Source organism: Columba livia, chromosome 3 (genome assembly GCF_036013475.1).
Source record: "Columba livia isolate bColLiv1 breed racing homer chromosome 3, bColLiv1.pat.W.v2, whole genome shotgun sequence".
Taxonomy (NCBI): Eukaryota; Metazoa; Chordata; class Aves; order Columbiformes; family Columbidae; genus Columba; species Columba livia.
In genome coordinates this window covers 96,502,443-96,517,060 of record NC_088604.1, presented here as the reverse complement: position 1 = coordinate 96,517,060, position 14,618 = coordinate 96,502,443, and the positions used below count along the sequence as shown (strand labels likewise).

General features: G+C 38.4%; 1 protein-coding gene across 2 annotated transcripts in view; it reads left to right on the top strand.

Moving 5' to 3' along the window:
• Window positions 1-14,618, top strand: part of KCNH1 (potassium voltage-gated channel subfamily H member 1) — a 187,399-nt gene that overhangs the window by 89,080 nt on the left and 83,701 nt on the right. For both annotated transcript variants that reach the window (XR_010471603.1, XM_065058372.1), the window contains exons 8-9: window positions 156-355; window positions 3,983-4,235. Coding sequence is in view for 1 of the 2 variants with exons in the window: in XM_065058372.1 (XP_064914444.1) it covers window positions 156-355; window positions 3,983-4,235 (453 nt within the window). In the remaining variant the exon portion in view is untranslated. The remainder of the gene's footprint in view (window positions 1-155; window positions 356-3,982; window positions 4,236-14,618) is intronic.

The following is a 14,618-nucleotide window of genomic DNA, read 5'->3' as shown; positions in this document are numbered from 1 at the left end:
AAAATGCTTGTGCTCATCAGGCCTTCCTAACAAAGCACCGATATTGCATGAATTTACATGGGCCTGGCATTTCCAGCCTTAAAGTGCAGTGGAACACAGACTGATCATCACAACTTACTGTTTATTATATCTACTGTTTTTCTTCTTTTTTACAGCCCTTCTGTATGCGACCATTTTTGGTAATGTGACAACTATATTTCAGCAAATGTATGCTAATACAAACAGATATCATGAAATGCTGAACAGTGTCCGGGACTTTCTAAAGCTCTACCAGGTCCCTAAAGGACTGAGTGAACGTGTGATGGATTACATCGTTTCCACCTGGTCAATGTCCAGAGGAATAGATACTGAAAAGGTGAGTAAATTAAACTGCAAGGAAACAAGTCATATCCCGAAAGTAGTTCATTAAATAAACAGGAGGTACTTTCTTAGTAAAGAAGACAAATATTCTCTAAATAGTTCCAAGTAGTAGCTTCCCTTAATTTTAAACTTTCAAATACAGTATTTCATCTATTCTGTCATACTAGCATTTGTTAGCAGTAAAAGTATGTATATGTTGCTGGTGATATGCCATGAAATAGTATAAAAATGATGAAGGAAAGAGCTTGTTTTTTCATAAACAAAGAAAATAACTAAATAAAAAGTTCCAAATTCTAACACAACCACAGAATTTATTCAAATGACATTTTTTTACAATTTTTTTTGCAGCTCCATGGGCCTGAATACAAAGTAAAATCTGTTTTTTCATCATAGGATTTGAACTTAATGCTCTGTGTTTTGGCTAAACATATTAATGAAAGCTGGAAGAAATTACTGTACTAATAATGTATTGTTTGAAGTATGCCTTATGTGAGGCAAAGGTTATCACCCTAAGTCATTGAATTTACAAGTAAATTCCCATTGTGTTTCTTAAAAAAATATATGGCACTTCACCAGAACAAATGTACAAAAGCAACTACTTGCCGCTCTCATATTAGTTGCCAGCTTTTATGGAGATAGATACCATTATTCTTCTGCTTGTCTTAAGAAGACATGATTTGTGGGGTGGTTCTTTCAGGAAATCATACCAATGCTCCAGTCACCAGCCTTCTGGTTGGCAGCTCAATTTAGTATTCTAAACTGTAGATGATGCAGTTAAAGAGCAAACAATCTCATTTCTGTCTAGCTGTTAAAGCATCGTTATGGCGGAGTAGAACAGATGTAGTCTTGCGCTGGGCTGTCTGGAGACCAATGGGTACACAGGGTACTGTTTGCTTTCCTAAATGGTCTTCAGCATATCTACCATTTAGATCCCAGACCATGATTCCAGGAAGCACTGTCCGTCATACTAGTTTTCAGAAAGAAATGCTATTTTAGTACTGGACAGTGCTGATTAGAAACTGCTCTGCTCTGCCCAAATGTCTTTGTGCGTGGTTATGGATTTGAGGAAGGTACCTTTGGGGAAGGTAGAGAGACAAGATCTGAGGACAAGTAATGTAACGAATGCTGGTGCTTTCATCTACCCCCCAGTGCAAGCTGCTGTCATAATTTTAACAAAGCAACAAGAAAAAAATGCTATGTAAAACATGTTTGTTTTAGCTTATCTTCAAAGTTCATTCTTGGCTTCCTCTGATAAGGAGAGAAATGCTTTAAGAATGTCTTTGGAGACAGCAGGATAACCAAACCAAGCACAACTCACTGTAGCCTTTGAGAATGATCTTAATAAACAGGAAAAAAAAGTCTCATCAGGACATCAAAGAGCATAATATGGTGTTGATTTCAATAACTGGTGTGTTCATAACTGAACTGCCAGTAGTGATGACTGTAAAACCAAGAAATCAACTTTCATCTGCATAGCAAAAGCTAGCAGATATAAGACTGACTAATGGCTGTGCCAATCCATAAACTCTCAGGTGTGAGCTCTGTTGGTGTGATGCCTGTGCATAACTTCTAGGATGTCATGCAATGAATAAAACATGTATTGCTCCTGTGACAGAACAGTGGTAGTTGTGTTGCTGTGTAATGCAATGCAGAGTTCTACAGATGAGGCAGATATTTAAAGATGAACTTAACACAGAATCAAGCTTTTCATTATTTTGTAGGCCACAAATTTGTCAGTTCAGTGTTAACTGCAGGCATGCCAAGGAGTGAATAATCAGCTAAAATCAAATTCTGTAAATCTAGAAAATGCCAGTATAAAAAAAAATAACCAAGAGCTGCTGAAAAATTCTAAAATTAATCCATGAAAATATGTTTCTTACCTCCCATACAAATGAAAGTCTTCTGCTGTTTGTCTATAGCTCTCAAGTATCTTGAATCTCTCTTTATTTTTGTGAAATCTGGAGATAACTTCTCTAAATGGAGAATGGAAGATGAGTTAACTACTTAGACTGGGAAACTAAGGTGGTTTTGGATAAGAGCCTCATTTAAAATATTCTCTTGTATATTCAGGTTTTCTTATTCCTATTTCTATTATAGTAAAGCAACCCTTTTTGTGCATGATATTCAGGTAACTGTGTGTGTAATGCCAGTGCCAAACTTTGGCAAGCATCTGCAAATATAGTATGTTTTTGTTGCCAGAGTAAATGAGAGAATTGCAATGACAGCTGTGGCTGGTGCCTGTGTTCCACATTAAATGCTGGTCTTGCTGCCCCAATCCATTCTTGTGAGCATGGAAAACGGAGAACTGACAGGTTTGGCTGACACTCACTGTCAGACAGAGAGAGATCGTCCATGAGTGCCCAGCACTTAAGCACGAGAGAAATATATGTGTTTCGGAAGCAATATCCATGATAGCAGGTCTGCGTTGTGGTGGGCCAAAGATGAAGATAGTGGTGGTGGAGTCATTTGCCTTTGAGTAGCAAGCATAATATCTTGAACCAGTGCTGTGCACAGGGTTATGAGCTTGTATCTCTGCTCACATCTTGTGCAGAGCCCCACTGCGAGGTGGAGGTGAAGCCGTAGCAGTTCCTGTGTTACCTGTGTGCTTTCCAGGAGTGTTTGCATTGGAGCAGGCACCTCTTTCCATCCAGGAAAATGTGTGGGAGTAACTCTGAAGCTCACAAAGTGTGCTCTTTAATTGGATGGAATAGTTATTACTGAGAAAAAATGAGGCAGATTTATACTACTCCATGGTTTTCTTAAATAACACGTCCTGAGATATACTTCATCACAGACTATCCTCCAAGGATTTTGTCATCCCAAACCCCTGTTCATGTTATGTATTCCCACTGTTTTTGCCAGGAACTTCTAATCTGTACATGCAGTAGTAATTCTGTATTCTTTCCACTCGTCTGTCTGTAGTATATTAAAAACCTTCAGGAATGGCTCTGACTGGTACCTGCTGTGCTAGGAGTCAGTTTGTGTATCCTTAGGAGCATATATCATGAATTTCTCTGAGGAACATTGCATTTGGAGATCAAAAGTTGCCCAACTTAGTATCATACCTTAAGGTCCCTTCTTACTGCCATTGAGGGGTGGATTTGAATACCTGCAAATCTCAATATTATGAGATAGTAACCTTTCTTTTTTTTTTTTTTTTTTTTTTTTTTGCTAAAGGGATATGAATTACACTTCCCCTTTATACAATATTTCTCTCACTTGGAACATGTAATTTGTGCAGGCTTTTAATGGAATCTGCCTATGAAAAGAGTTACCTACCCACTAGAAACAATCCTTCAGGAAGCTTTTCTCCACCAGTTTCTGTACTGCTGCGCTCTTAATTTTGTTGTCTTTAAAAACCTGAGGCCTTATCCTGGTAATTCAATTTCCAGCAGACCGTGTTGCTGAGATGAAATCATTATTTTCTCTCAGGTATTGTGGCTCATGTGTATAAATAATACAAAAATAAATGTAGGAATCAAGGTGAAGAATTTTATATGATGGAAGAAAGCAGTTCTTAAACCCTGAGTAGTGAACTAGGGATAATCGCATGGCATGTATAAGCGATGCACAGGAATCGATTGACTTAGTCCAATTAGTCTAAGGCTAATTTCTTCCTCAGGTTTTACAGATATGCCCTAAGGACATGAGAGCAGATATCTGCGTGCATCTGAACCGCAAAGTTTTCAAGGAGCACCCAGCCTTCAGGCTGGCGAGCGACGGGTGCCTGCGAGCGCTTGCCATGGAGTTTCAGACAGTGCACTGTGCCCCCGGAGACCTGATCTACCACGCCGGAGAGAGCGTCGACAGCCTTTGCTTTGTGGTTTCGGGGTCTTTGGAAGTAATCCAGGATGATGAAGTTGTTGCTATATTGGGTGAGTTTCACAACTGATAATTTGTATTGTGCACAAATACAGATGCAGAGAGTGTTTTTATAGTCTCTCCTACTCAAGCACTTAAGTTAGTCTTTAAAAAGCTTCAGCCAAGCTAGGTATGCCACAGTCTGGTGTGGTATATTTTAATGTACTTGTCAGCTGTATGGTTTTAAATATTTATTGTCTGGAAAAAATCAGAGAAAACAAAACAAAACAAAAAAAACAACCAAACAACAAATCACAACTTGCTTAATGTGATACAGGAACATTGCGTAGGGTCATTGACTTGTCCTTCCTGTTCCACACAGGTAAATAGGAAGGGCAATCATCTCCAGATTGCTTCAACCCTATTTCTTCTGGTCAATGGATGCTGTACTTGAGCATTGGGTTTGTGGTCATTCTTGGGGTTCTCTCTGTCTTGCCACATCTCTTTTCATTAGGAATCCCATTGAAGACTTCAGAAAACTCATTTTCAAAGTGCCCGGCTTCCCTGCTTCTCTCCTGATAATAATCCACTTTTTCTGAAAATTTGTCAACTAGCTTTATTTAAGAACTCACGTTGAAATAATATTTATCTCTTTTAAAGTCAAAGTAATATAAAAATTCAGAGTTGATTTGTGTTGACTTGGAAGGACAGCTTTAGGTTGGAGGCATTAAAAAGAAGCTGATAGTGGTGTGAACAACATTCTGAGGCAAATCTAGGGGAAAAGAATGTGATAATCCAAGAGGCATAGATGAATCATGGGGTGGCTGCAGCATTGAGGAGGTGATACTTATCACTTGACTCTGTCAGACCCTTTTGTGATAAGGTAAATACTCATGGTGGCTTAATCTAGTATCTGTCACTCATAGTAGCCTGGAAAAAGAGAAGAAAACAGCTTGGTAATCTTACTGTTTCTGAACACATACACCTAACTCTCCTAAGAGGAATGTTTACTGGATAATGAGGGGGGTTAATAAATATGCTGAGTTCAGTTTTTCTCTACTTCTGAATGGGGTTGTGTATATAGTATAGGGTAAATTTAGTGTCCTGGGCAATCAAGTTCATAATAATTCATACCACGCAAGAAACTAAGAAGGTGAAAAGCAGGGGGATAACTGATTCTCTTTTGTTCTGGAATCACCTGTGCTGCTCAGTGCTATATGATACTAGCCACTTCCACTTTTCTAGTATGCACATCAGAAACTTAGTACCTTTAGCCATGTTGAACTCTCAGGAATTAATGTGGCAAATGTAGAACAAACTAAAGCTTCTCAGTTTGTTTCACCTTTTATCCCATAATGCCTCCTTCTGTGTCCATCACAAGAAGAAATCCTCAAAACATCTCGCTGCTCTATTTAATCAGTATAGGTAAAAAGCATTTAAATAGGATTTTTTTAAATGTTGTTTAAAGATAAAATTTTTTCTACCCATCTTTACCAATAACTCCTGTGTTTTATCATAATACTCACTTTAGAAAACACTCAGCCTAGACTCCTTGAGAAATTAACATTAAGGAAACCTGAACCCCAAATCTCAGCTGCAGAGTGATAGCTACAGATAAATGGTATAGAAATATTTTATTATTGCTGTTCTCCTGGGACAGTAACTTGATCCTCTTCCCTCTACACTTTTATTTTCTTGGAATTTGGAGTCAGTTCTCTGGCTCGCAGTAAAGTTGATGAGCTCCGTCATTTTCTTTGTGAATATTGGAATCAGAGAGGAAAATAAAATGAAGCGGGATCTGTTTGTTATTCTGTGAGATTTCATTTTGGATAAATGTGTTTCAATTTTTATGTTTCAGTTTCTGGACTAAGGAGTCCATTTCCTTCCACACATGCATGTACCTTCCTCCCCCAGGCTGTGAAGCCTTCTGTTGAAGAGTTTGTTACACTTGGTGTGGTTATCTAAGTTTTTCACTATTCTTAGTCAGTTGGACTTACTTGTCCTTCAGCATTGCATAATGTAACCACCACATTACCAAAGGATGCTCTAGGAGATGGGTCAGGATTTACGCCCTAACTTCTTCGTACTCTGTTTTCTTATCTGTAGAATAGGAGTGATTCTTATTTTTATTTTTTAATTTCATGTTTAGGTAAACTTGTCAAGTTCTTGATAAAAGTAACTCAGATAAAACAAGGCACTACAAAGAAAAAAAAAGTCTACATTGTACAAGAAACGTGATTGTCACTCGTCATTCAGCCAGAACAGCCTATGCCATAAGTTTTGTTTACCAATCACAACTAGGCATAACTGTGAACATCCGCCCTGTAACAGCAAACAATGTGAGGAATTCTGTAGGGTAATTTCAGTTAATAGATATGGCTGAGAGACTGTAATCTTCTCTCAGGCATTCTTGAAATAAAAATTTAAAAAAAAAGTGCATAAATTATTCAGGAGGAATTATTTGCTGAGCTTTAGCTGTCACTTACTAAAGCAGCCTTTGCAATTTGCTATGTATCCTGTATCTTCCTGAGAATAGAGAAATAAATTGCATCCCTAACTTTGTCTGTGTGACTGCTGTACAGCATTACATAAACCAAAGGCAAACTACACTTAATCCTTAAAGGATTCAATTCACATGAAACATTTTCAAGTTCTGAAATAATTTAGCCTTGCAGACTGGCATATAAAAGTGTATTGTGTAGCCCAAGAGTTTGGAGTGTATTGTGCACACTTGCATAATATCCTTCTAGATCAGCTCTGTGTGATACTCAAGAGACAGACCCAAGGCATACTCTTAGTTCAGGCTTATGTTCTTATAACAAAGCACTAACTTTGATTGACTTGGATTAATAAGAGTACTGAATTGGAAGAAATTGCGCACAGGCCAGCAATGAAAAAAATGTACATTTTTTTTGTGTCCCCTAAGATTGCCTTCCCCATTTATTTGAATTAGAGACAAACACAAAAATGAATAAATACATTTTTTAAAAAGTTTGCAGTGTTTACAATAAAAATTAAAATAAACTGATGTATATTGCATGAAGTTTGATTTGTTGGCATGAAAGACGTATTTCTGAATTCTACCCAAAATTTCTATAGAAATAAAGAAATTAGTGATGTTCATGCAACACAATCTTTGGATTTTCAGCAGTTTACTGTTTTTCCATTGACACCATTGTTCTTGGGTAGGGTGAAGTGCTGAAGCACTTTGTGGAAGATAGAGACAAATCACAGTTCCTGCCCTGAAAAGAACTGAGTGAAGCACAGGTCATGCAGGACTTCCATTAACAGACTGTTTTCAACTTGGCTTTGCTTTTAACTTTTCTAAGCCTTCCTATTTGGGCTGATGCTGCTTTATCCGAGACTGACGTATCTCTTTGAACTACTCTTGCTTAAAAACTTGCCCATTTATCCAAATGTGGTTAGGGAAAATGGGTTGTTTTGTCACTGTTAAAAACAATCAACCTTTTATGTGCACTTCATTTGGCAGCTCTAGTTTCTCTGCTTTGGAGCAGACCTTTCAGACTGAGCCACTGGCCATCTGAAAACCTGCCCTTATTGCGGTTCTCTGAACAGTTAAATTTACTCATGCTCAGGAGAGATTTGCTACATTTTAATTTAAAGAATATCTTCTTAAAAGATTCCTTCTGAATTGAATGTGCTCCAGGCAGGGACCATGAGGTCTGGCTTCAGCTTTCTTTGAAATATGTGGGAGAAAAGGAATTATAGTAGAAGCGTGAAATGAGCCTGCATAGCTGGTTGTTGTTTCTTAATTTAGGGAAGCTGGATGACTTAAACTGTGTTTTAATGCATTTATTTATTTATTTATTTATTTATTTATTTTGCACTATGAAGGTACATGTTGCCTTAGTGCAAAATGGGAATGTTGATTGTTCAGAACTACAGTAGTCAAGAAGCTGATGTTAGAAACCCAGCTGAAGAGATTATATGCTGTTGCTGGGGCTAGCATGGTACTTCCCTGGTTGTTCAGCCTTTTAGTCTGGACCTTTTTCACGTCGCCCACCATAGCTAGAGGAAATGCTAGTTCTTGTGTTATGGCTTCAATTGCATGTGTGCATAGAAAATTTAATGAAAATTATAGAAAAAAATGGCATAGAAGCAAATGTAACTTTTCGTAAGTATTTTCTGGAAATACATTGAAGGACTGAGTATGAGGCCTTCTTACAAAAGGATTTATATTGTGTTAATGTGTATGTGCAAATATCTGAATGACCAAGAAAACCATTTATTATCTTACTTGAAAATAATAAATTGTAAGTTAGATATGACTGACATAATTGTATTTCAAGATTGAACAGAAAATCCCTCTTCTCGAGGAAATCTGAAAGAAGCAAGTGAATATTTGACCCAGGCTGGTTCCAACCCTTTCTGCTTGAAATTGTGGTAGTCTTCGAAATTTAGGGAAACATTCCAGTAAAAGGCCAGATAGTGGAAGGAGCAGACCCTTGAAATTAGGATGACAGGCTTTTTTTTCTAGATAGCAGTGAGGAAGGCAGTGTCTTGTCCTTAAATTTTCAGACTGCTGCAAATTTGGCAATTGATGACTCCCAAAGGGCCTGACTGAGCAGCAGACCTTCACTTATGTGAATTGTTCAGAGTTGCTGAAGTGGTCTCGATGATGCCTGCAAGGGGGCCTTGTGTGTATGGATGGTAAGACTGGAGGTTACTCTTGCAGATTTGGTTAGAGACTGGGAGCACTTAAGCATTTAAAATACAAAGCCTTGGAAACTATTGGGGCCTTCAGAGCTGAGCAATGGATGAGAAAAATCACAGTTACTAGAAGGTTTCGTTAAAAAGAAAGAACTCCCACACAAAACATTTTGTCTCAAGAGTAAAGCAGTTAATCCCAGGTGTTGCATCCCAGCTGTTCTGCCTTTATTGTGTTCTTGCTATCCTCATTTGAGCTAAAACCTTTCAAAATAATAAACTTTTTAATCACCAAAGAGTTTAGCAAAGAGTATTACTCATAGAATCATAGAACATACTGAGTTGGACGGGACCCACGAGAATCATTGAGTTCCACTCCTGACTTCACAAAGGACAGGTAAAGTGAATAAGATAGGAAGGGAAATCAAGGCAGTAATTTATTATGAGGAAGGAAAATCATTGCCCTCCACAAGGACAGTTTGCTGTTGCTATTCCTTTTGCTGCTATCAAAGCTGAAGGTAAATAACAGAATATAGATATTGCGTAAGTACGAACATATGCAGTAAGAGAATGTCAGAGAATGGGAATTTATTGCCTAGACCTGGCTGCTGCCTTCACCATCAGGGAGAAAGTGGGATATATCACTCTTTTTTTTTCTTTTTTCTTTTTTCTTTTTTCTTTTTTCTTTTTTCTTTTTTCTTTTTTCTTTTTTCTTTTTTCTTTTTTCTTTTTTCTTTTTTCTTTTTTCTTTTTTCTTTTTTCTTTTTTCTTTTTTCTTTTTTCTTTTTCTTTTTTCTTTTTGTTTTTCCTTCTCTTTCTCTTTTTCTGTGGGAGGAAGTGTGCAAAGGATGCACATAGATTTACTTTTAAGATCACATGTGAATTGAGGAAGTGAAAATTGGATGTCCCTGAAATACAGATATTTTATTTTTATTTGCAAAGCTATAACATTGACAAGATTGGAGACCGTGGTTTTAGTGTGGTATTGCAGGAGAACTTGGTGTGCCATGTTTTGTTTCAGCAGGATATTAAATGCTCCATTTGCTTTGTGTTGAGAAATTCCTGCTGGTTTAATTTGATCTAATTGCAATCTTAAAGGAACGTTATAAGAATAATTGTTTGTTTTCTTTCAATTGTTTTAGCTTACTCATTTAGCCATAAGCATTTTGTTCAGATGTAGACACAAGGGCCTTGATTCAGATCTTGGTGGGACAGATTTGCATCCAGATACGACAGTGCAAACTGCAAGGGCAACTGCACCACAGGGATGGTTTATTTCAGAGGAGAGAAAATAGCAGTATAGAAGTATTGTCTGTCTTAGAACTTCTCAGTGGAAAAGCATTGCATCTTCCACACAATTCTGTGAAGATTGCTTCTCAGCAGGCTTGAAGATGCTGAATAGTTAACTGTGCTGAGCCCAGACTGCTATATTTAGACTGTCCTCAGTACCTGAGCTAACTCAGGTTTCCCTAAACTAAATTGCTTTGTGTACAACTCCATTTTCAGAATTTAATTATGTGTTTTGAGGCCTGTTGTTATTCAAAACAAGTATTTGAAAAAGTCGCTTACTTCTCTACTTCATTTTTCACCTAAGTTTTACATTTAGGTACATCTGCCTGTGTTAAAAATGCCAAGCTGCTGTGCCCTTATGCTGAAGAAGTGGTTGCAGGATTATGGATGGCATTAGAGTTTTTTTATTATTTTCAAAGTCAGCATCTTTGAAGGTGGTGGGATCAGTAGCCCAGCTGAAGCATATCTACATGCAGCATGGGCAAACAAACAGGAAGAGTCGGAAGCCATTGTGCAGCAGGAAAACTGTGACATATTTGCCATCACAGGAGCATGGTGGGATGACTCCCACAACTGGAGTGCTGCATGGGATGGCTATCAACTCTTCGGGAGAGATAGGCGAGGAAGGAGAGGAGGTGGGGTAGCCCCATCTGTTAACAGAGTGATTTGATTGTCTAGAGCTTAATGATGGTGGCGATAGGGCTGAGTGTTTATAGGTAAGAATCAAGGGGAAGGCCAACAAGGCAGATAACATGATGAGAGTCTGTTACAGACCACCTAACTAGGATGAAGAGGCAGATGAAATATTCTTTAAGCAGCTTGGATGTCTCACGATCACTAGACCTTGTTCTCGTTGGGGACTTCAATTTACCAGGTATCTGCTGGAAATACAGCACAGCAGAGAGGACAACAGTCTAGGGAGTTCCTGGAATATGTGGAAAACAACTTCCTGACACAGCTGGTCAGTGAGTCAGTGAGGGAAGGCAGCCCACTGGACCTGTGATTTGCAAACAGAGAAGGACTTGTGGGTCCAGAGCCCTTATCGCTGCTATGTGTATATGGTCTGAGACTGTAGAGGGTATCAGAGAAACAGATTTTTCGAACACTTGATGAATTACTTTCTGCAATAACTGGGGAAGAGGGAAATTCGATGAGAACAGAAGCCTCTGTCTAGAACTTCAAGTTAGTTATTTTTTTTCCTACGTTTTCATGTTTTATTGTTTCAAAGTTACGCAACTTTGCGTAATGTGCTCTTAAGTAGTATGACACCACCACACGTGGAAGAAGTCCTCTTTGGAAGATGGTGATGTCTGGCAGGTTGCTGGCAACAGTGACCCATGATGCACTGGCAGCTGAAATTGAGATGTGGTAGTGAGGACTCTCTCTGTTCCAGCATGTTCCTTGATATCTCAGGCTGCGTTAGGAAGGCTTGCCCATCACGTTTGTCTGTGTAGTCTGAACCAAGATATGAAGAGGTAGGAATTTAACCCAGAAATCAAAATTGGATTTCTACGAAGGCCCTGATTTCTGGCAGGTGAACCACTGAACTAATTTTTGTTTTGGGTAGGGTTTTGTTTCTGTCTCAGAATTTTAGAGGAATAAGAATTTTTTTTTTTCACTGAAAAGCCACGTTAAAAAAAAAAAAAAAATATATATATATATATATATAAATCTTCATGGAACACTTATTTTTCTTTGCTTTCTCCAAATTTCAAATAGAAACTTTTTTCCAGAAATATGTTTCTTAAACTTTGATAGATTTATCCTCAAAGAGTTGACAGAAATATTAAATAAAATGCAGCATGCTATAGCTATGAACTTTGTGAAGTTATATATTTCAGAAGACAAAATCTACTGTTTTAGACTCTTCAAATGCTTTTGTCTGAAACAAAAGGAGAAAAAGTGGGGGCTTTAATGTAAGCTTCAAGCAGTATCTATAACATAAAGCCAGTTTCTAAGTCATCAGGGAATAACTCTGAGGCTATTGCAATTGAGCCTCTCAGTTTTTGATCAGAGAACTAGCACTGTCCCTTCAATGACAACATAGATTGTCTTCTGACCACATATTTATAACATTTTTTTCCAGTAACAATTAAAAAGCAATTTTTATTTTGTCGGTACAGTGATGGGCTTCAACAGAGAAAACTGATGCAGTTGTATAGTAAACTGTCTTCAAAATGTTGCCAAGTGGTGTTTTAAAACATGAACAGGTACACTGTGTTTCTATTTGTGCACCAGGCAGTTTATTGAAAGTGCAACTTCAGTTTATTATCACTGTAACCCTTCTTTTGGTTTCGGTGGCACTGATACTCTGGCTTTTTATCCCTGGGGTCATTTTTAGAGGAAAAGAGTGATCAAAACCTCTGGTTAATGAAAAATATTATTTTTTCTGTGCAGTTGGCCATTCATTTCTTACTATGTCTCAGTTTGCAATTGAGAAACCTTAAGAAAATCCAAAGCAGCAAATCACTTCCCTGCATCATCTACCAGCTGTGCCATGTTGGAGGACCTGTTCAGTGGCTGTCAAATTGTGCAATTCACCTGTGGGATGGATACCAAATACTCTACCTTGATGCCAAATGGTAGCTCTGTTTTTTTCCGGCCAGCAGATATTCATTCCCTTAAAACAATGCACCAAGAGGAAAAATTACTTCTGCTCTGATGCCTCTACTTTCCTTGAATCTTTCTTCTCTCTGTGAAATGGGAAAATTTAAATTGCATGCCTTACTCGGGTAAGGAGGAGATGAGGGAAGAGAGAAGGGGGAGAGATTTACAGCTGAAGCCAAATAGACACGTGGTGATCACAGAGGAGATTTGGCCAGACTTTCACATCACTGGTTTTGAACACTAGGGGTAAATGTGCTGTACTTAGTGGAATTATGCTTGAATACAATTGGTAGAACCCTGTGACATGAACTGACTTCAGATCCTCTGATTCTGTTCAAATCTGCTCAGGAGGGAGGAAAAACAACAAAACAAACAAACAAGGCGGGGGGGGGGGGGTACGCGGGGGGAGGGACAAAAATCAGAATCAGGCCAAGTTTTTAAATTCCAGCAGCATTTTAACTGAACAATCACTAGAACAGAGGCTGACACACAGAGAATCTGTGTGTTCCTTTACAGCAATTGGTGTCTCCCACTGCTTGGAGGTGGAGAACAAGTCTCAAGGGTGCTGGCCGCTGTGGGTGCTTCAGGGAGTTCTGGGAAAGTCATCATGTGGTCCAGCACCCACTGTGCATCAGCATCACGGATAACAGTATTTGCTAACAGCTTGTTTCCAAGATGTGCTTGGTGCTGCCTTGCCACTGAGGTACCATCAAGCAGTGTTTGGTCACTCTAGCTTATCTTTGGGTCTGCTGAGACTGTCAGAGAACATTTTTTCTGTAGTTCAAACATGCAAATGAAGGCAGATCTAGAATGGACCTGAGCTAGATTCAGGTGTTGGCTGCTCTAACAGCAAGTACTGTTGATTTGAGAATGATTCTAACATACTTTGTCCGATGTACCGAAAATCAATCTCCCAAGTCCATACTGTCCTGGAAGATCATAAGCACATGAATGCATGGTTTCATCTTCTCACCCAGCTGCTATCACACCATGACTCCCAGACACCCAGAACTCAAAAGTGAACTAAGTAGGTTATCAGTCAAAATATTCCACATAGAATCATATGTTTTCAGAGTAGGGTGGGATATCTTCTGTCTGAGAGCTCTTCAATACTTCCTGCTTGTAGGAGTGAAAAAAATAAAGTATGTTCTGGTAGGCACATCAAAGCAATACAGCTGTAATGTGCCAGTGTGGTTCTTTTCTAGAACACAATCAGCAAAACACTTGACTAGGTTGCAATAATCAGGTCTTCATTACTGGTGTTGCTTTCGGGAGACAGAGTGAAAGTGGCTTGACCTTTAGTCTGACTCAGGCTGAATTTGCAGTGTTAACAAAGAAATCCTCTTTTCCTTTTTAAGATAAATAGCAAATTTGATATGGATAAAAGACTGGGAAAGAATAAATATGGAAACAGAAGGTGCTGATTTTATAAAATAATTCTTTGATGTTTAAATATTTCAGGGTTTGGGGACTTATTATTGTTAAAACAAACAATGAAACATAAAAGGCAGAAAACTATTTGGCTTTCCAGTGCACACTTAGCTGGCAGTGGAAAAGGTCCTCAGCCCACAAATCCAGCAGGGAATAGAAATGATTGATGGTAAAAGCTTAGATCATCCACTTTAAGTGTGATTGACAGTGTTGCTGGCAAATGTCTGGGATTCAGCAAGCTGGGAATAAAAAATGCAAAGTACTGACAAACAAATGACCATCTGCATTTTTCTAGCTTTTAAAGCTTTCTTCAGAGGTAAGGTGAAATATATAAACCCTGAAGTTATATGTAAAAAGAGGCTTTTGGCTCAGGCTCTCTAATGTAGCCGTTTGACTTGGGCAGCTACGTTCTGACACACTTAGAAGTCTCACCTTGCTCTTCTTGCTTTCCAGTTGCAAAT